Here is a 21700-nt window from a genome sequence, read left to right on the forward strand (position 1 = left end):
CATTGATGTATAGTTTTCAGTATTTATATATGTATTGGTGCATTTATTTAATTATTTATACATTATTGTATGCATTTCTCCTAACATTTATTTATTTATACTTTAGTAATTTTTTGTCCCTCATACACATCTTGTAATTCCCTTTTTTTTTTTTTTACTTTTATAAAAGCGCAAAAGACCCGGACGAATTTGACAGTCGCACCAACTAAACATGGCCGCCTCCGCGCAGTCAGACGTGTGTGAGAAAATTACGAATGAAGAAATGAATTCCGCAATGGAAACCGGCGAGTGCTCGGAAAAGGAAAAGGGAGGAGAACAAGACAAGAAAGACGTGAACGTAGCTGAACCGGAAACAGAGGACACTTTTAAGAAGCCGACTCTTTTCTCCGCTCCTTCCCTCACCAGCAAACGAAGCACAAACAAACACACAACAACAGAAGCACAAACAAAAGGTTTGACAGAAAACAACAAAGCCGACGTTGTGAATACTACTAGTGAAGACTCGTCGTGTCCTGTTAATGAAGACAGAGTCACTTTAAAAGCCCAAGAAGAAGAAGAAGAAGAAGAAAAGACTGAGGCTCCTGTCAGAACCAAACCGGAAGTTAAACCCCGGGTTCTCCCAAAAGGTCCCCCAGCTGGTAAATTCCCCCCTATCCCGTACGCAGAGCCGCCCTGGGGGGGCTCAGCTCCAGATGCTCCGTATTCTCTGGAGATCTTGAAAAACGGCACCATAGTGGACACCGTGCCCCTCACAGAGAGGAGCTACTTCGTGGTTGGACGTTTACCTGTCTGTGACGTTTCTTTGGAGCACCCCTCCATCTCCAGGTACCACGCCGTGCTCCAGTACCGGAGGCAGGCCGGGGGGGAGGAGGGGGAGGAGAGTGTCGGGGAGGAGAGGGGCTTTTACATCCACGACCTGGGCAGCACACATGGCACCGTGGTGAACAAGAACAAGATCCCTCCAAAGACCTTCATCAGAGTGCGCGTGGGACACGTGCTGAAGTTTGGTGGGAGCACGAGGCTTTTTATCCTGCAGGTAAATCAGGAGGCTCAACGACTGGACACCTCAGAACCTCAGTGGCAATCTCTATTAAAAAGAAACATGTTTCCATCCTTCTTTTGTCGTCTCCCAGGGTCCAGAGTTTGACGAGGAAGAGGAGTCCGAGCTGTCGGTGACGGAGCTGAGGGAGCGAGCCCAGAAACAGAAGGCAGAGCTGGAGAAGAGGATGCTGGGAGATGGACTGGATGATGACAAGGAGGATGAGGAGGAGGAGGAGAAGGAGGATGGTGATGGTGATGAAGGAAAAAGCAACAAGGGCCGGAGCAAACAGTCAACAGATGACTCGGGCTGCTCGTGGGGAATGGGTGAGCTTTTCTTCTACAACTCTACAATTCACTTAGCAGATGCTTTTATCCAAAGCGACGTACATCAGAGTAAGAACAACAAAAGCAAGGATCTAGAAAAAAGGAAACAATGTCAGTAAGAGCAAACGATCAACTTTGAGTCTGATTGGACACACAGGTGCTGACAGGAAGTGACCAGAGGCAAAGCACAACATTGAGGGCAGTTCTTGAGAGCTCTAATCAGTATAGAAACCATCTTATAAGTCATCGTTATCAAACAAAAACCATCGTCATTACCATCATCATCATCAATAATATGGAGACCATCATCATTAAGTTAGTAGGTATTCATGAAAGAGCTGGGTCTTTAGCTTTTTCTTAAAGGTGCCGAGGGACTCTGCAGATCCAATGGAGTTTGGAAGTTCGTTCCACCACCGGGGGGCGACAGAGGAGAAGAGTCTAGTCAACGTCTTAGGACCCTGTTGTGAAGGTTGGATCAGACACCTTTCATTGGCAGAGCGTAGTGGGCGGGAGGGAGTGTAGACCTGGATTATAGAGTTTAGGTAATGAGGAGACGTTTTTGTGGCTGTTTTGTAAGCGAGCAGCAGAGTTTTAAATTTGATGCGAGCAGTAACTGGGAGCCAGTGGAGGAAGATGATCTAACAGTGAGAAGTGATGAAGCTACATGACAGCCACATGGGACTTATTTTATCGTCTGTGTCATCATACTTACATCTTCATGTCTTCTCCCTGCAGCTGAGGAAGCTGCGCCAGAGGAAGATGAGAACGAGGAAAACCCTTTTTCAACAGAGTTCCAAGAGGACCAGGAAGCTGCGTACCTGAAAGACCCAAAGAAGGCTCTGCAGGGCTTCTACGACAGGGAAGGTGACGGTCCACGCATTTTATTATTCTTCAGTTTTGTTTGTTAGTTTGTTTTTACTTCAGCTGTGGCATCTTCTGTTGCAGGAGAGGAGCTGGAGTTTGAGTATGAGGACAAAAGCCATGGCAGCTGGCTCTGCAGGATAAAGTAAGTCAGCTGATTTATGATTCAAAAGGCATTGAAAAGATGTCCTCGCTTTTTGTGTGTGGAGGTATGACGTTAATTTGTCTGTAAGGCTTCCAGTGGACGACGCCAAGGGCCGACAGCTTGTAGCCGAGGTAACCGTCACGGGGAAGAAGAAGGAAGCAGCCATCCAGTGCTGCCTGGAGGGTTGTCGTATGCTGGAGGCCAGAGGGCTGCTGCGCCAGGAGGCAGGTGTGTGCTCCACTTCCTGTCTGTATTCTGAAACACAGTCTGAAAAGGCTACAGCTTATTGCTATGATATATTTGTTTCCTGTTCTACATCCTGTTTGTAGTGTCCCGTAAGCGGAAAAAGAAGAACTGGGAAGATGAGGACTACTACGACAGCGATGACGACACGTTCCTGGATCGAACCGGCACCGTGGAGAAGAAGAGGCAGGAGAGGATGAAGAAGGCGGGCAAGATCGAGGAGCGGCCTGAGACCTACGAGTCATTGGTAAAAAAAAAAAAACACCCTGAGCTTTTAATACATAACTTGTGAAGATCAACTGATTCACAAAGACTTTAATCTTCTCTATGACCTTATTTACGCTCTTATTTTGAAAGTGCATAAGACTGTTTAACAACCTAAAAAGAAACATTCATGCACATTATCGATTTGAAGTATTAATAAGCAATACAAAGGGACATGTTTAAATTCTCTGTTGCACATGGTCTTAAGTACATGATGCAACTTTCACTTGTCCAACCTCCTTTTCCATTTAAATCCTGCACACTGCAGGCACAGAGGACGAGCTGATTTCACATATAAGTAACTGTGTAGTAGGAATAGAAACTGTCTTGTGCTCCTCTCTGTTGACTGATCGTTGTACATGGATGTATTCAGTCTTAAACTGTTTCCATCACTACTTGGATGAATTCATGTTTTGAGGCAGTGGTGAGCCTGGTGACAGGAAATGAAAAGTTAAGGGATCACCAAAACGATTGCATTACTTCCTAAGGGGGAAATGAATATCTGTGTAGAATTGCATGGTGAATCCACCGAGTAGTTTTGAGACGTTTCACTCAGAACCACAATATGTCATTCATGATTGTGCCAGGAGATATCTGGATCACTCTCCAAAATGACTAAGAGGATCTGGGGACAGTAGATCTCTCTACCAAATCTGATCCAACAAAGGTTGATATTTTGGTCTGGAGTCAGACTTCATGGTGGAACCTCTGTAGTTTTTCTTTTAACTGACATCATGCACAGAGCAATGGAGGAGCAATGACATATCCAGCTGCAAACTTGACCAGAGCAAGCCTTCAAAGTTCATCATTTAAGAGGTTTCAATCAGGAGACAAACTTGACCTGGTTTCTACTGCTTTCTGAAAGAAACAAATCCAGTGAATAAATCCTGTTAAAACAAATTATAACACAGTTTATGTTTTTAAAATTAAAAACTCTAATTGAATGAAACTCAAATGGAAAACTCTCTGACCCTCCTTGGTGGGGCTTCAGGGTCTGCAAGCCAAGCTGCATAAAAAGATTAAGATATATCCAGTGAATAAAGTCCTTCATGCAGTTAAATGAAATAGTTAAAAAACACAGTGACTAAGAAGTAAACAGTCGACTCAGAATGTTTCAGCGTCCTTTGAGCTGCCAATACTCAGAAAACTTTATTAAAGGAGGTGGTATAGACTGGAGTTTTGTGTGTCGCTGAACAGAAGATAAAGGTACAACAAGTTTTTAAAAAATGTATAAAACGGACATATCTGATTCAGCTGACAAACCTAGGAGTCACTTTCAGTCGTAGAACCACAGCAAGAGTGTGAAAACAGAAAACTATGCTACTCAAACTGCTTGTCTAGACTTGTGTAAATCAGTGTACTTCTTGTGATGAAAGATACAACAGACAACTCAAAGTACTTTGAAATTGAAATTTTCAAAATCCAAAACACAAAACGCCAACCAGAATTTACATTTTGAGACACATTTCAAATCCATTATTACCCCTTTACATTTTCTGAAGATTATTTCCTTTTTAATATAGATGGAAATGGAAATAACAGGAGCAACATGTGATGAAAGGAGGCTCTTGTGAAATCTGTAAATCTAACATTCAAGTCGCGACTGTCTTTCGATATAAAGCACTTCTCTGTGGTTCTTTGCTGCAGTATTATTTCCTCTCATAAACTCCACTCGAGCAGCCTGTCTCTTCTCTGGAGGAGATGTTGTCTGTCAGGTTCACATAGCTGCTCCTTCTGCTGAAAATAACACAAGAATCAATCTCACCTGGCTCTGAAAAGCCCTCTTTGATGTTAGGTGTGTTCAAGTGCACGTATACCATATTGTCAAACATTCTGTAGGTTTCCGCTGTTAAACTCATGCTTTTGATTTTTCATGTAGGTGGCCAAACTGTCCGAGGTGGAGAGAGAGCTGGCAGAGACTCAGAAAAAGCTGAGTGGTGGTAGAGGAGGTGAGTCATGATGACCTGGGTGTTCTCTTGTTTTCTGTGGGTAGATGATGCCGCTCTACCTACCTAACCTACAGATGCCATGTTCTCCTCGTGTTAATCGTATGTTTCACCCCCTCCGCTCAAGACTCCTCCGGCTCCTCCACAGAGGACTCGCTGGACGCCTTCATGACCGCCGTGCGCAAAGAGGCGACGATGGATGCCGTGGAGCGGAGGAAGCTGCACGTGCACGTGGCGGACTTGCGCAAAGAGGCTCAGAGGCTGCGCAAACTGGTCGAGCTGACGCGACCCGCCCAGATGCCCTCGCTGGTGCCGAGGTTAGACACACGGCCACATTCAGGGTCGTGCTAAGCAATTACCCAAAGTGATGAAATATCACCATATGTACCATTAAAATAATAGAAGGTCAGGTGTTGTAGAGCATCTTTGAAACCTTCCCTGTGGGACGCCACATTAAAACCGATGTTTTGTTGTGATAGTGGAAGCTCGGAGCAAGAGAAGCCGAAGAAGACCTTGCCGCTGTTTGGAGCCATGAAAGGAGGACGCAAATTCAAACTGAAGACGGGCACCATCGGGGTAGGTGTTGTCAGTCGGACTCTTTCATTCCTCAAGAAAACATTTCTTTTTTCCTGCTTCCTCCACCTTCCTTTCTCTCTGTTATTGATGTGTTCTTCCCTTCTTGTAGAAGTTGCCTCCTAAGCGCGCCAACTTGCCCGCGGAGCTGTTCATCATGAAAGAGCTTGCACCTGCTGGAGAGGAGGTAGAAGAAGAGGAGGAGGAGGAGGAGGAGGAGGCGGGGAAGAAAGCCAAGGGGAACGACGATGAAGACTGTGAAGATATTACCGACATGAATGTTGACTGCGCAGAGTCCAGTGCATCCACGTCTGGAGACGGCTCTCCCACAGGACGGCGGCCGGCAAAGTCCCAGAAGCAGAAAGGTAACAGCCATGAGAACCTTGAAGACGTTTTTTAAAAGTAGACGTTAAAGAGGGAAAGTGCAGTCCTCAGTCCTCTGTGTGTGTAGCTGCCTCAAGTTACCACAGTATGCTCAGAAGCATCCCATGCCACTAGGGGGCAGTACACCTGTTATACAAAAAGCACACTCTTCACTGTCTGCCATATCATTTTAGTTCAGTTAAGAAAAAACTGGAAAAAGTCACCTGGATTTTTGGGTCACTTGTGTTTTTTTTGGACATCCAGAAAAGTTAAATCTGTTTTTTTTAGGTTTTGTAATTGTAAATTAAATTAAAAGAGTACTTTTAGTTCTGCTAACATAAGCGTCCTGAGATGTTTTTGTGTGTAATGTGGCACTAAAAAAATCCAAATTAGAATAATTTATTCAGCTTTTACCTCGACCAGTCAGTGACATCACTAATGTAAAAAAAAAGAGAACTTCTAGAAATGTCATGATTGATTTAGAGCAGAGGATCTCAACTGATCTAGCCTCAGGACCCACCACCTTCTCCTTAATAAGAAACTGTGACCCAAATATCAGATATTTTTCAACTAATGAGATTTGTTTTATGAATGATTGTGCAGTTTGGACCTCAGACGGTACAAAACATGTGACAGACCAAAGAGATGAAAGAAAACAAACATCTTTAAAAGTGATTTTTTTTCTACCTTTTTCCCCCCCAGGCATATTTTTGCAACCCACTGAAAACAACTCCACGACCCACTTTTGGGTCCCGACCCACCAGTTGAGAACCACTGATTTAGAGGGATGCTTTTTTAAGATATATTTTTGGGCTTTTACGCAGTTATTCTAGAGAAAGGACAGTGGATAGAGTCAGAAATCAGGGACAGAGAGGCGGAATAACATGTCGGATACACAGGTCGGATTTGAACCCAGGCCGTCCGCTTCGAGGACTGTACTGTAGCCTCTGTACAAAGGGCGCGCACCCTAGCCACTCAGCCACCATTGCCCAAGAAGGTTGTTTATTAACTTGTTGTTGTTTTGTTTATACGACAGAGCAAAGCCACAAACAGAGGAGAAGTCATGAGTCTGCAGAAACAGTGGAGCAGCTTCCTCAGATCAGCAGCAGCAAGAACAAGACTGTGGTCCCGTCCAGTTCAGGTAGGTTCTCTGTTTCCTTCTCACTCTATGCTCCATACAGAACAACTGGTCAGTGGTATTAATCCCCTGTGACGATCTAAACCTATGTGTCTGTAGAGTCCAGGGCAGAAGCTGACACAGAGCCTGCAGCAGAGCCAAGACCTAAAAAGAACGTGAAGAAGAAAGCGATCGGTCCCAGCAGGGTAAATCCTCACTCCATTCCTCTGCATAAGAACAAAAACACACTTCAATGTAATTACTCGTTGAATTTCCTCCTGATTTCTCTCCACAGCCACCAGTGCAGCTCTCAGGACAGTATCCAGAAGATGACCCAGATTATTGTGTCTGGGTTCCTCCATCAGGTAAAGTATCTGAATGATCTCACTCTTAGCTCTAAAAGAAAGGATTTCACAGGTCTAAAACATACTCTGTATAAAATATGGACATAAACTTGGTTACATCACCAATTGATTTCTGAAGTGGAGTTTTTCAGCCCAATGAGTTTCACAAATGAAATGTCAATGCAGTAAATATGTGGGTACTTAAGACATCTTGACACCAACCCAGTGACATACTCAGACTTCCACGATGAAAGAAGAGCTTCTTTACTTCATGAGTTAATGTTGATGTACACTCTTCTGCATCTGAGAAGCAAGTACGATCCTGTAACACCCCATCAAATCATTTTTAAGTGTTCATTCAAGACATAATGAGGGAAGGTAAAAAGACTTTCATAGGAAGTCAATCAAGATCAAAGTGAGTTAAAGATGATCAGCTTAAATACAAACACACTTTAAAACAGCTGCCAGGCTGAGCTTGATTCAGGCTCTGAATTGATAACCCTATGTCATCATTTTGGGACTGTGATTGTTTGTGGTTTGTTTAATTTCCTTTCTTTAGACATGTAAATACAACCTGTGTTTGTAGGTCAGTCTGGGTCTCTTTTTTTTGGGGTGCTGAATCTCGCTTTTCTTCCCTCACAGATCAGAGCGGAGACGGCCGCACACACCTCAACGACAAGTACGGCTATTGAGCTCTCGTGTGTCGACTCCATCAGCTTTTATACAGCAGATAATACCTGCAACACAAAAGCCTCCTGTCTACTACACTCTAACCTTTAACCCCCCTCAAAGCCATCCCAGTCCCCGTGTGTTTGTGTTGACAAGAAGAGACTCAGACACACCCGGGACTTGCAGAGATACTATCTGCTTCTTTTATTTATCATTTGGGGGATATTTGCATTCTGGGAAAGCAATCTATTCCACTTAACATTAAAGTGTGCAGCCTGGGGAATTACCCCCCTCAGAGCACTGGGCAGTCAGCCTTCTGGCACTCCCCCCCCCCCCCCCCCCTCCACACTGATAATAACAGAGATGTGAAGCACATGAATTGTGTTCTTTTTATTTGTATGCTATATCATTCAGGCAGAAAATAGAAAGGGACAGAGCGGGAGTGGTCACTGATCTGAATTCAGCTTTGTGCTCTCTGGCTGCTCCTCTTGCAGTTAAGTCCACCTGACATCCAATCTGCATCGCTCCCCTATTTGGCTTGAGTCGATCGCTGGCATCACCTTTTCTTTTCCTCCAAAGCAGAGTGTGTAGTAAGGAGTGAGAGAGAGAGAGAGGGAGAGCATTGAAGCAGCTTTTCTGACCATCTGGACACTTGGATGGCTTACTGGATGAAACGCAAGCTGATAATGACTCAAGCTAAGTGGAGTGTGTGTGTGTGAGTCTACGATGACACACACTTACACACAGCCCAACCTTCTCGAAGTTCTCTTTTTAACAAGATTGTCTTTATGAGCGAGGTGTGTGTGTGTGTGTGTGTGTGTGTGTGTGTGTGTGTGTGTGTGTGTGTGTGTGTGTGTGTGTGTGTGTGTGTGTGTGTGTGTGTGTGTGTGTGTGTGTGTGTGTGTGTGTGTGTGTGTGTGTGTGTGTGTGTGTGTGTGTGTGTGTGTGTGTGTGTGTGTGTGTGTGTGTGTGTGTGTGTGTGTGTGTGTGTGTGTGTGTGTGTGTGTGTGTGTGTGTGTGTGTGTGTGTGTGTGTGTGTGTGTGTGTGTGTGCGCGCGCAGGATTCCTCACTCTGAAATCCCACTCAGTGCTGTTCTGTTGGTTTCCTGCCATATTTCCACCCTCTTTGCTGTCGTCTTAACCCAAAACACAAAGTAAAGAAATGTATTTTGTGATACAAATGTATAATAAAAGTGTCTGTAAATAGCCTGCAAGCTGCTTGAAGTTTTTTCCTTTTTGCTTTCCCCTTGATTTTCCAGCTGTCTGTCCTCTCTTGGCGTCAGCTTCAGGGGCTTCTTCACACCCAAACCCAGACTTGACGTCAGAGTTTCTTTCCCTCTTTTTCAGGCGCTCTCTCTCACACACACACAAAGAGCGTTTCTCAGGGGTATGATCTGGCACAAAGAGGCTTGTGGTCTTGGCTGCAGATCTTCGCTGTGATGTTCTGTGCTCTGACCTACTAATCACTGATGGAAAGCATTCCTCTCTGCCCCGAACCCATGAGAGGAGTCCTCTGTCCTTCCACCTCACAAATCCTTCTCCTGCACACTGAAGACGATGTTCCGCAGATAAAACTTTGAGGGGCCATGCATGCACTTTTTCATTTCGACTAAGTGCAATCATTCTTAACAGGCTTTATGGTTGACAGGTATATTCTTAACACCATATCCCGTTACCTCATTATAAGGCTACTGGCTCTGGAAAATCTGCTCCAAATATAATTGTATCCAATTCTGGAATTTGCAAAGATATCACTCAAGTTACCCGTTGTCGTTTTGTTTGGAAAATACTGATGAATGAGAGCATTTAAGACGATAATGAAGCTGCTGAACATCCAAGTACAGAAGACAAAATGTGTCTAATATTAGATCCTGCCTGATGGGATCATCTGTAAGTCAGCAGGACACATACTATTAAAGCAGCAGCAGGGGTCATAATGGGCTCAGAGCTGGGAGGGTTACAGCCTCAGCAGAGGACTACACTGTACACGTCACATGGGGACAAGTTATTCAATGTGTCTTCAACTGATTGTTGATTCATTAAAAACACATTTCCTTCATAGCTGTAGAGAACAAAGTCCTGTATGTGGGGATGTAAGAACTCTCAGTGATATGTGGAGAGCAAAGAAGGGAGACAAAAGGTGAGAAACTGACATGTTTAAGATCTCATTTCTAATGAAAACTGATTTTTTTTCATCTAAATAAATTGAAGTTGACCCAATTTGATGGTATTTGCATCTATCAAAGTGCCGTATATATTTTGATTGATCTATTTCAATGTTTTTACTGTCTTCGGAGGTTTAAGTTTGGTTTAGTAATGACTGAAGCATGTTTAAGAAACATTTCTCACCCGTCTGCAATCACCATCTGAAACAACCTGAACGTCTAAATGGGAAATGTGGAGTTTCAAATGATTTGGATCGTTTACACCATAGACTGTGAATATTAATGGATGAAGCCTAAGTGACATCACCCATCTGGTCCTGCAGGGGGTTCCAGAGACTCATTGGCAGCAGCCGCCATGCTGGAAATCCTGTCTCAGCCTAACTTTCAGTCAGCCTAACGACAGGCTGAGAGCTGAGGCGGGTTTTAAGCCTCTTGACAAACCGCTACATCGCGCTGGCCCTTTAAGCAGGTCATCTACACGCCTAACTATGGATAACACGTATCGTTCTTAAAATCAAAATGGATGTGTTATTAAGAAATCCACCCCCTGCACAGTGTGTGCCAGTTATGACAATAACTAATCAGACCAATATGTTTTTTTTAAACCAGGCTGTAAACATGTTAATTCTGCTGTAAAAACTGCTTTTTTGGCTGTGGTGTGTTTGTGACTTCCGGGGCTCCTGGAGCCAGCCTCAAGCAGAAACTCAACAAACTGCTGGATTTTACACTTCCGCATTAGCTCCACTTTTCAAACCCCCAGGTTGCTGCTTGATTTAAACAGGCAGGCCCCGCTTGGTTCTTCTGAGGATTTCCTGGATTTCTGCTAGTGCACTCCTGGTTTAGCCTAGCCTGAGATGACAGAGGAGACTGAATCAAAACAGTAAAGTTGAAGATATTAAACCGTAAGGCCAAGCTTGAAGTCGGTATAACACTTCCTCGAGGTTTATCTTTTATTGTATATATACTGTAAACTGATTCAAATAAAAATCACCTCCTAAACAAGAGGCCACAGGGCGTTTATTGTTTAATTTTGTGCAACAATGGACCAAAACATGTCACAATGTTACATTCACTTCGGCAAAATCTTAGTTTCAGTGGTGACATCATGTTTAATCATTGGACGGGCTCATTACAGGAGCCGAAAAACTCCCCTCAAGTTTCATTTGATACAACAGGAATGTGACTTCAAGGCATTAAGAGATCTTAAGAAAGCACTGGGATGTCTTCAATACACCAGTGGTCCTCTTCTACCTACAACGTAATGAGGTACAATATTGGAAAAAATGGCACACTACAAAAAAAGGCTATGCATAACATAGCACCAGTTACTTTTGCCAAATGTGCAGCAAACTATATTCATACTTCCTTATTTCCATATACCTCTCTTTCTGCAAAACAGCGGAATTCATGCAAGGAAAGAGGATACAAGTACTTCACTTTGACCTGGACTAAAAGTGACAAGTTCAATAAGAAACGTACATTATCAAAGGTCAACTATTCACCTACATACATGTCATACATGTTTGTTATAACTCAGTCATGACCTGCATATTCAATGACACATTGAAAGTAGTAGCTTGAGCAGAGAGTTTACGTTTATCTCAATGATAACAGGATATCTGACGCCTCGCCATGTTTAGAATATAAAGTTACCAAGAACCTTACAGGATGTCCAAAAATTACATCACAAAGGAAACCTTGGAACCATTTGATTGTCTTACATGCATTATTTCCCTTGAAGATTGATCAAACCAGAAGTAAATCCAGATTTTAAATAAACTGGTTGGCCTTGTCCCTTTTGTTCCACGTCTGGTCCACAGCCTAGGTTTGTTTTGAGTCCATTATTCCTCCAATCACAGGATCAAACTTCAGAGATACATAAGCAAAACCTGAAGTATCTGCAGAAATGTTTAGGCCATTTTATCCTCCAAATGTTCCCGTTGTTTTAAGTGGAGAGCGATGAGAGGGTCAGGGGGAGGTTACCTGAGTGTGCAAAAAGTTCAGACTTCAAACAAGCGTCTTAATCTAGCAGTCTTAACGGCCACTTCTCGGTCTCGCTGCAGAAGCCACAATGAAAAAAGCAGCTGTCCAGGAATGACATAATGGGTAGAGAAGAAAATCTGACAGGTGGGTGAGTTTTTCTTATGAGCAGGGTGGATCCTCAGAAGGGGTGAGGGGGCTGCAGGGGGGCACTGTGCTCAAGGAGCGGAAGGCGAAGATGGACGGATCGTAGGTGTATCTGGGCGGAGGACGACTTCCTGTCAGATTCTGAGGACAAAGAAAGAGAGAGAAAAGAGTTCAATGTAAACAACATTTCTCAGATGTAGAGTTGTTCCAATACCAATAAAAGAAATGCCTATGCTGTATTTGGGCATCGGTTGATGTTCAAAAATCACTTTGTAATAGTGTTAAGGACAGATTCCCAAGAATGTAGGTCCCACGTTTCCTTGCTCATCAGGAGCTATTGAGTGCACCTCTGATGTTCTCCCTCAGCTGATGGCTGATAATAATCAGCTGAGCTGGGAGGCTTTATGGGGAGGTTGGGGTTTCCCTGCTCAGCTGGTTGTGTGTCTCCAGAGAGTCAACACCATCAGTTAGCGTTCTGTTATTTCTGTTTGAGTGAAACTCTGAATTGACTCTGTTTAAAGTGATATTTTTCTTTTGGCTTCTTTCTATTCCATCCTATTTCTACTCTGTCCAGTGAATCCAACTTCTCTTGTGTTGGGTCAATTTTTTTGTTTATCTATCATTTTGATAGAATCAGTGGGGGCCAGTGTTCTTTCCACCACCTCTCAGAAACCAAAGGCCCAATTTATTTTTTCGCCCTTTTTGTGACAAGTTCAGCTCTTAGTTAGTTCCCCAACTTGCGAGCCCTGTCATGGTTTTGTTTATAGGGGAATGTAACAATTGCCCAACAAAAGTTCACTTCTCCAAAACTATAATCCTCTATGTATTAATGTGTATTGTGCCTGTCATTGGCTAATGCTGTTGAAGAGCACAAATAAAAACTATGGTGTTAGGTAGTCATAATGAGATGTTAGCAAACAAGTGCAGTGCTAGCAGAGAGTGTAACATTAGTCAAAGCATGGAAACATGCCAGCCATCCTGTTTCACAATTTAAAGATGTTTATTTGATTGCTACAAATTGTGTTTCTAAAACTTTCTTCAGTATCAGTATCAAATATCTCGCTTATTTTAGTTTGTTTCAAGATGCTTTGCCGTTTTTAAAGTCAACTTCCCTGCCTGTAGCACACCATAAATACAGCTCTGAGGGTAATCATTCACCTTCATACAGGGTCAGTTGTAAACCTCTATTATAAATAAAGTGATCGTGGTAGGTAATCATTTTATAGCGCTGTTATCAGAGAGTTTCTCAGTCATGGACAATACTACAGTTGAGGTATTAGACTCAGTGTAGGAAGTAAAACATACTTGTTCAAATATTTAAAAAACAGCTGAAACTAGAACAGAAACTGGAGAACCATGGTCAATATGTTGGCATCCAATAAAGCTGGTGCATTGTAAACAGGTTATTTTTTGTATTGTTAGTGTAGCTTTGAGTTACATATTTCTTCAGTGTAGTGACGCTTCATTTGACGAGGGGCAATTGGAAGCTCATGTCACTACACTTTGCCAAACACTGCGAGTGGTCCTGCTGAGCAACAGACCTGTCAGACGTAGGGTTAATCCAGCTTTGTCAGATGGAAACGGTGAGGATTACCTGCTGACCTGGGTGTGGGGTGATATAAATGCTTTTCCGAACACAAAGCAGCCCCCCCCCGAATGAGCAGAACCTCCCCTTTTCTGGTTCTACAAGCCCTCCTTCTAAAATTAGCCCTGGTCATTTTCCTCCCTTCAGGAAACGACAGGAAATGGCTTTGTTGGACTTGGCAGTGAGGCAGCACTTTCTCCGGAGCCCTGCTGAGGGGGAGTGGAGTTTGTGAGAAGGTGGACTGAGAAAGATTAGGACCTTGAGACGGATTCATTTTAATTAGGAGCTGATCCAACGGAAAAAAACTTAAGTGCATGTTTGCATAAAAAGCTTTTTATTCTCGTTGGTATCCATTACCAAACACCTTTTTGTGAGAACTAAAAAAAGATGCATCTCTGTGACTGCTTCTGGAAAGTATCCAATGACATCACTGCCTATGAAATAAGCCCCATTAACAGAGCATGTGAGGCTACAGGTGTTGCTATGACTTCAGCCAACATCTTAAGGGATTCAGTACTGAGCAGCAGTTACACAGCAACAATTCCCAAAACAACGTGGAGCTGTTTTATCTACAAATGTGGAAACAAGCTCTTCCATTCATAGTTATATGCTCAGGCAAAGAATGAGAAGAGGAAAACCCAAGAAGTAGTAAAAAAAACTTGATAGATGTGTTGTGTTAAGAAGTTCTCCATATGGTAGCTGCAGTCAGTCCAACTGAGGGGGAGTCGTACATCAGAATGGCTCCCAGTCCATGCAAGTAATCCCCACAGAGTTTTTTTTCTGTGGTCACATCTGCAGTGTGATGGACATTTAAGGCCCAGAAGAGCCAAACAAAGTACAGGTCTCAGAAGAACAGGGCCTTTAACATGTGCAGACATCAAAAACAGCAGGAATCTCTCACTATGTCCTGGAGCTGAGGCTGTTTGACTTTTTAGAGATTAAGTAGTGTTAGGAATGTTGTCCTGTTTATCATTAATTTAGGCTCCAATCAGCATGTTTGAGAAGTTTACACACTGTTGCCAGCCATCTGTTAAATGCATTGTTCATCTCTAATGACGGGTACAGACAGAACATTTTTCCAATGTCCCAGACGAGAGATGATCAGTCGTGGCTCCAAAACAGTGGTGCTACATCGTACTGAGAGAGCATCAAAGATGACCAAACTCACAGTCCTGCAACCAAAGATAGCCTACCACAAATTTAGGTCGATCATCTGCAACACTGGCATCCCGAGTTTGTCTCTATTCCCTTACCACAACCGTATCCACCTTTTTCTATTCCTACTCTTCTATGCACATGAACACCACTACGAACTCGCTTTCTGCTGACCGCCATGGCAACCTCCGCCTGATTATTTGACGCACACTGATGATGCCAATGACACTGCATGTTGAATTGTCTGCAGCCTACAATTCACAAGGTTTCTCATAGCACACTGTACATGAATGTCATTCCCAACATGTTGCACGGTGTGGCTTTCAATAAACTTAAGATTGTTTGTAGGAAGCTTGAGGAAAACAGATGTTCAGTGCATAGATGGATTACAGTTCCTGGCTCTATTGGATGCTTGATCAAGGCCCCAAGGTTTTTAGGGGGCTTTGAACGAGAACCTCTGAATTTGAGTTCCATTAATGAAACCAATGCCAATACTGGAAACTCTTCCAGTACAGTCTAAAATGCAGGACTGGACGCCAGTCAATGCAATGGTTCTATATCTATAGTTTGTAAGCCCTACAAAAATCAACTCACTCAGCAGAAACCAATTATTTTAGGACCTTCAAAAACAATAGACATTACAACAGCTTGTGCTTTACTGACACCTGGGATGGCTCAGTTTGGATTGCTTCCACCTTGCATGGAAAATCACTGGATGAAGTAATTTTGTTTTTGCATTGAGCTGTCTCTTTTTCTTTTAGGTTTTCCACTGGTATGGGTATATATCCATTCTTAGAATCTGTATAAAAAGTGTTGTTACATCTCTTCTCTGTTTGAGGTGAAAGTCAGTCTATGTCAGTCAAAAGTGAAAGTTGACAGAGGTTCCAACAATCATAAGGTCATGTTTTTGTGGTTATTGCTAATTATTTTGTTATTTATGTTGTGTTTTTGTATTCACCCTTGTCTCTGTCTTTCAGATCCTGCGCCTCATGTTCCTGCCTTGTGATTACCCTCACCTGTGTCTCGCTGTTCCCTGATTGTCTGTGTATTTAATCCCAGTGTGTTCTCCCTCTTGTTGCTAGTTTGTATTTGTTTCCCAAAGTACCTTTTGTCCCAGCAATTAGTATTTATCTCTTCGTGGATGACTCTTGCCTTTTTGCCTAACCCTCTGGATTTGTTGTTTATCTGTCGACCTGTGTACCAAACCTCTGCCTGGATTAAAGGACTGTCTTTTGAGCACCACCTCTGAGTCTGCGATTGTCTCCACACTGTCTGTCATTGTGTCAGTAGGTTTGTCGTGATCATGTTTTCATGCTTGTTTTGCACCTTTTCAAACTGTTTGCCTGCCATGAGTCTGGGACTATCTTGTATCATTCATAATGTAATTCTGGTAGTTATTAATCAGGTCTAGCCACAAATTCATCCAGGAGGCAAAAGGGTTGTACCAGTATTCTTATCAAACTCTTGCAAGAAGACAAACAAGCTGATTCCCCAATATTTCAGACTATTCCTTTAACATCTGTTAATAGTCCGACCAGAAATGCTTTAACTCAACATCCAAGCCGTGTAGTTTTACCTCAATCAGAAATCAAAGGGGCATTTATGCATTTTCCTTCAATTCAGTTTCTCCCTCCTCTCTCCATATCTGCACCATTTCCCTCACCTCAATCAATCTTCATCTCTCTCTCCAACCATTCTTTTTACAGTGGTTGAAACCAGATGCCATCACTCTGCGCCTGCTGCAGCCTGGGAAGCTCTCATCACTCCTCCACCCCCACTCTCCCTTCACCTCCGGACCCATAAATGGGAGGGTTGGGGGAGCCTCAGCAGCAGCAGCAGAGGCCAAAGCTGTGTTTTCCTACTGCTTCTACACACACACACAACCACTACCATTGACCTCCTCAACTCCCGTAACAACTCTCATGCTTGAAACAAGTCTCAAAGCCGGGGCCCCATCCAGATCCAGTGTCTCTTCTGGATCTGGGCCAGGAAATCGAGGGGGGGGCTGACAGATAAAAGAGGGAGAGAGAGGTAGCAGGAGAGAAGATGCAACAAAGAAAGTTTTGGATGGAGTGCAGCACAGAATGAGTGGCTCACAGAGTCAACACAATCCTCAAAACTTGCTGTGTACTGGGCTTCAGGAACAGTCTCTGAACTGGAAAATGCTCAAAACCCACAGACGTCACTGACGAGGACAACAACACTACCAAACTACGCCAGCAAGAACAGAGTATAATGAGAAATATCTTGATGTATCAGCAGAGTTAAACAGATAGCAGCCGGCACGGGCTATAAACGGAAAATGACTTCATCTCTGGAAATACACCACACGGGAAGGGCTCACAACACTCCTCCTCCTCTTCCTCCTCCTCAGCTCCATCACTCATCACAGCTCACTTTGTTCATCCTAAACTACTCTAAGAGATTGTTCTCAGTTTATTTTTTGTACTGATGATACATACCTATAAGGAGGGCTGGATGCTGTTACAGTCTGTGTGTGTGTGTGTGTGTGTACATAAACAAGTGTGTGATAAGGTTCCATTGACACGTAGCCCACACAACGTGATAATAACGTCACTTTTCTCACCACACTGTGCATCCTTCTGGAGTATAACGCTCCGTGCCAAGCTGCCCAGGCTTGTTCCAGCCGCCTCTCTCCAACATGCCTTCCTTTACCACTACAAACAACATCAACCCATGCAAACGTACAGAGCATGAGAGTTGGTGGATGATCATTGGAGACAGCATTTTAAAAAACCACCTTACAGGAAGATCAGACAGGACACACCCAGTCTCAGGAAAATAACTTCTGTGAGCTATTTAGGAGAGTAACTGTGCACTAATGGGACAAGTGGAAAGCTGTGCTATTACAGGTTGTTCAGAGAGATCAAGAGATCAAACAAAAAAAAGAAAGAAAGAAAGAAGGGAGCACATTTTTCTACGTGTTCAAGTATCCCTGAAGTAAACAGTTATTAGAATGTTGTTTGCAAAAGCAAGTCGGTCTGTAGTTTGTAATTTGTATGAGAGATTGTATTTGTCTACTGACAACTGGCCGGGGACTACAGCTGGAAATTAGCCGTAAAGGCTAAAGCTGCTTCTTTTACTGTACAGTAAATTAAAGGGGACTGTCCACGAAACAATAAACAAATCAACTAAAAACTTAAAAAGTTACCTCATTAACACTTTTAAGATGCTCTTTTAACCAGTTCAATGATTATAGCTATTGGACTTGAAAATGTTTAGAATTAATAAACCTGACCATTGTTAGCCACATACCTTGACATCCTGCAAGTGGACATACAAGAAAACATTTTCTTATTTTTTTTAAATGAAAGTGGTTATTCTGTTTTTAATCAGTTTTAGGGCGTTTTCACATTTGGCTTGATTGTTTCATACCATGGCTGAGTATGACTGCTCCCCTCTCCCCTTTCCCACTCGCTGGTCTGTGTTCACATTAGTAACATCGTCCCGTACCTGAGTACACTTGTGTACGTACACAGTCCAATACAGCAGGTGGCAGTATGCACAAAGTTGGTTTTTCAAATCCACCAAAACAGAGAAAGAAGGAGCAACAACCATGATGACTACTCGTGGAGTGAGTCCTTCCTGCTAACTGTTGATGTTTTTGTTACTTCTGAGACCTCAACAACGACCCTCTTATGTGTCCACTTCTACAGTTCAGCTTATGCCTGGAACACACTACATGATTTTTTTAAAATCTTAAACGATTTTGAAAATGTAAAAGACCCCACACATGACAACAATCCTGACCGATGAACAGTTCAGATCTCATAGTGTGTGGTGTCAACTCAGCACGCCACACACTAACAGATTCATTCACCAACAACCAGAGTCTCGACTATCACAACGTGTAACCTCGCGCGGTCAGCTGTGATTTCAGAGTAAACAAACATGACGGGCTAAATGTGGCTAGCTGTTAGCTGGTACAGCCATTACAGTAAACATCGTTCCTGGTCAAACGGATGCGTTCACATCTCCTGCAGACCGTATTCAAGTACACATGAATCGTGCTCGAGACCACCTCTTCAAGCGGACAGGGGCTCGCTATTTGAGTACGGTACATTTGTGTTCACACTGATCAAATGAACTGGACTTTGGGGTCAAGCATACTTGGATCCGGCCCGGGTCTCTAATATAAAACCATCCTTAATCACTGGGTTCATTTGTTTTGTAGTGGATGACCTCGTGACCTTGTGATCTGATCGACGAACACAGAAGAATCCTGCTCAGAGAAACTGAGCTAGCCGTTAGCTTCAGCTGACCTTGCAGACCTCCCTGATGTCCTGTGTTTGCATGTATGTTGTAAATACACAATATTCTTAAACTAAACTAATGGACCATCAGGCTTACATCACTATCCGGATACTCTTCTTACTGGAAGGACGATAAGACTTTATTTATCTTTTTATAGACAGAAAAACATGTCATATTTTTCCCATGTCAGCCAACCTCACACAGTGCTATCAGAGGTTCAGGCGTCTCAGACACTGTTGCTTGCAGAGCATGGGAATAAGCTCTGCAGCCAGATGCTGTCCCAGTGTGCAGTTGGATGGACATCAAGGTGCTGGCGACAGGACAGGCCAGGCTGTTCACAGGAGGCCGAGCAAACTTGCAACCTTATAGCTGCTGTAATGAACACCCTGATCTACACCGTCTATCATGGGTCTTCATAAAAAGAATGGCTGTGTACATGTAAGTGTGTGTGTGTGTGTGTATTGAAATGGTCACAACTTTTCTTTTTGACAACAATGAACAACATGCTATGAATTGTTTGCTTTCATCACATTAAAATACAACAATGGAGTTTTGAATACTGACAGGAAAAAGTGGAATGAAAATGAACTCACCCGAATCTTTATAGTCCGTGTTTTCCCTCCGCAGTTCTTTTTCAGCAGCATTTTCTATGGAGAACAAACGTGATGTTGCACAATGAAATACACACTGACAGCTGTGGAAAATGTACAACAATGACAATTCAAAGAGTGTTTGTAAGATGCATTCCCGACATACTTTCTTCTGAAAAACTATAGGACGATTTTAGTAAAATCAATGAGGCGATTTATGGATTTTACATCAAACAATGTTCCTTTTGTTCTTTCTATCAATTTATCTGTGAATTCTGCAGCGTAACCTTTTAATATTTAACCTTGTTCTCACATGTATGTATTCTTTTGATGATAGCGGTTGTGTCTGTTTTATTGTTGTCTCAACCTCAACACCCTGATCTGTTTTGTGCAGATTTTAATAAATGAATAATGATGATTCTTGTGAAACTTGTACAAACCAATAAGCTTTGAGAGTTATGAACTATAAAACATCAACCCTATAAAACACTCTTAGAATAAAAACAGAGAAAACCTGACAGGACAAGAACCGTGAGGAAGTGAACCGAATCCAGCTGTCTCACTAAACTAAACTGTGGGTCAATGAAGCTTATGCAATATCCTGTCTCCCACTCCCCACCACCACATCAATGCAGCTCCACTTTTCTCCCCAAAAAAAAACAGTGGGGGTGGAGGGACCACACAATCATTGAATTGTTTCAAGTCGGGGAGGTAGCTTCTAAGGGGGAAGGGAGCTGAGGAAAGAATGGGAACACAGGACTCCTGCTGCTGTCATGTAGGAGAGCTGGTTTGCACTTGCCCTCATGCTCACCTCCTGCTGGCACTTATCTCTTCTTGAGAATCTAGGCTAGGTTCATGCAGTTACAAGCTACTTCCTTGTTTTTATTAATAGTTTGCAGTCAGGACAATCAGTAAACAAACAACAGAGATACGATTAAACCAACAATTGTGACTAACTTAACTCCAAACATAATTCAAGTTAAATACTTCAAATATGCATTAAGTTAAAATGTAATAAACAAAGTAAACAAGTTTTTCTTTACGTATGTTTAATTTAACAAAGTGTGATTTGTAATGTCACTTAAGGTTTTGTTTTTACATTCTTAAATTCAGTGATGATGTCTTTAGGTATCATTGTTATTGAAAGTCCACTTTTTTTAACAAAAACATCTGAAAAGTTGAGTACTGGGTGCTGGATAGAGAAAGACTAAGTCTGCAAACCAGAATCTGTTTTTGAATGAGAATGATCACCACATGTCACGTTTCTGGTCCTCGCCCTTCATCAGACATGATGCTTTTGTTTTAAACACATTTTTTTCTATATCACTCCATGACACCGGTGTAGAGGAGAAATGATGGTGTTACATAGATGAATACTATTTAAAAGTTTTAAGAGAATTTGTTTAAAACATGACCAGACCTTTCGCCAGTTCATATTATCTAACTGAGAATTCACACAGTGTCTCCCTTTGGGTAAAACTTTTTTTTTGAAGTATTTTCCTTACATGTTTATTTGAGCATTTTATGTCTGTTAAATTTGATTCTACCTACTTTTAAAAAAGGCATTTTAACTTTAACCTTTTGATATTCTAAGTAACATTGAATTAAATGAATTATACCTGTGGGAACAGCCCTTCTCACAGCATAATAACCCTTGAATTAACTAGGAAAGGATTTGGCTTTTCAAAAGTTTTCAAGCACCAGGCTGGGGTGAGTAGAGGTCCTATGCTGAAGAGAGGCTTCCTCTGGGCTGAGACTGTGCTGCCTCTCAAACAGGGACTTTGTGTTGTTCTATTTAGTTACGTCCTTTTATTTGTCTTTGCTTTGCGATGCAGTTCTTTGTATGTTTCACAATAAATCTCATGGATTACAGTGTTTAAAGGTGTGTTATGTGTTTATAGTGGGACACTTGG

General features: G+C 42.6%; 2 protein-coding genes across 3 annotated transcripts in view; one reads left to right on the plus strand and one right to left on the minus strand.

Annotated features, from left to right (window-relative positions):
• Window positions 1–181: 181 nt before the first annotated feature.
• slc4a1ap (solute carrier family 4 member 1 adaptor protein) lies at window positions 182–9104 on the plus strand. Its single transcript, XM_020641575.3, has 14 exons — window positions 182–1036; window positions 1134–1365; window positions 2101–2229; window positions 2311–2371; window positions 2460–2599; window positions 2701–2861; window positions 4758–4827; window positions 4952–5141; window positions 5304–5400; window positions 5510–5762; window positions 6797–6901; window positions 6998–7083; window positions 7173–7242; window positions 7864–9104. The coding sequence occupies exons 1-14, from the start codon at window positions 212–214 to the stop codon at window positions 7911–7913; spliced, it is 2469 nt and encodes an 822-aa protein (XP_020497231.2). The 5' UTR covers window positions 182–211; the 3' UTR covers window positions 7914–9104.
• Window positions 9105–11050: 1946 nt separating this feature from the next.
• The window catches only part of si:dkey-16j16.4 (uncharacterized), a 26873-nt gene continuing 16223 nt past the window's right edge, over window positions 11051–21700 (minus strand). Inside the window, exons 4-5 of one of the 2 annotated variants that reach the window (XM_020641600.3) lie at window positions 19791–19844; window positions 11051–12323 (exon numbers count right to left, since the gene is read on the minus strand). In XM_020641600.3, coding sequence (XP_020497256.1) covers window positions 12198–12323; window positions 19791–19844 — 180 coding nt within the window. In that variant the 3' untranslated portion in view covers window positions 11051–12197. The remainder of the gene's footprint in view (window positions 12324–19790; window positions 19845–21700) is intronic. The other variant, XM_065966550.1, reaches the window with a different exon arrangement.

Source organism: Labrus bergylta, chromosome 18 (genome assembly GCF_963930695.1).
Source record: "Labrus bergylta chromosome 18, fLabBer1.1, whole genome shotgun sequence".
Lineage (NCBI taxonomy): Eukaryota > Metazoa > Chordata > Actinopteri > Labriformes > Labridae > Labrus > Labrus bergylta.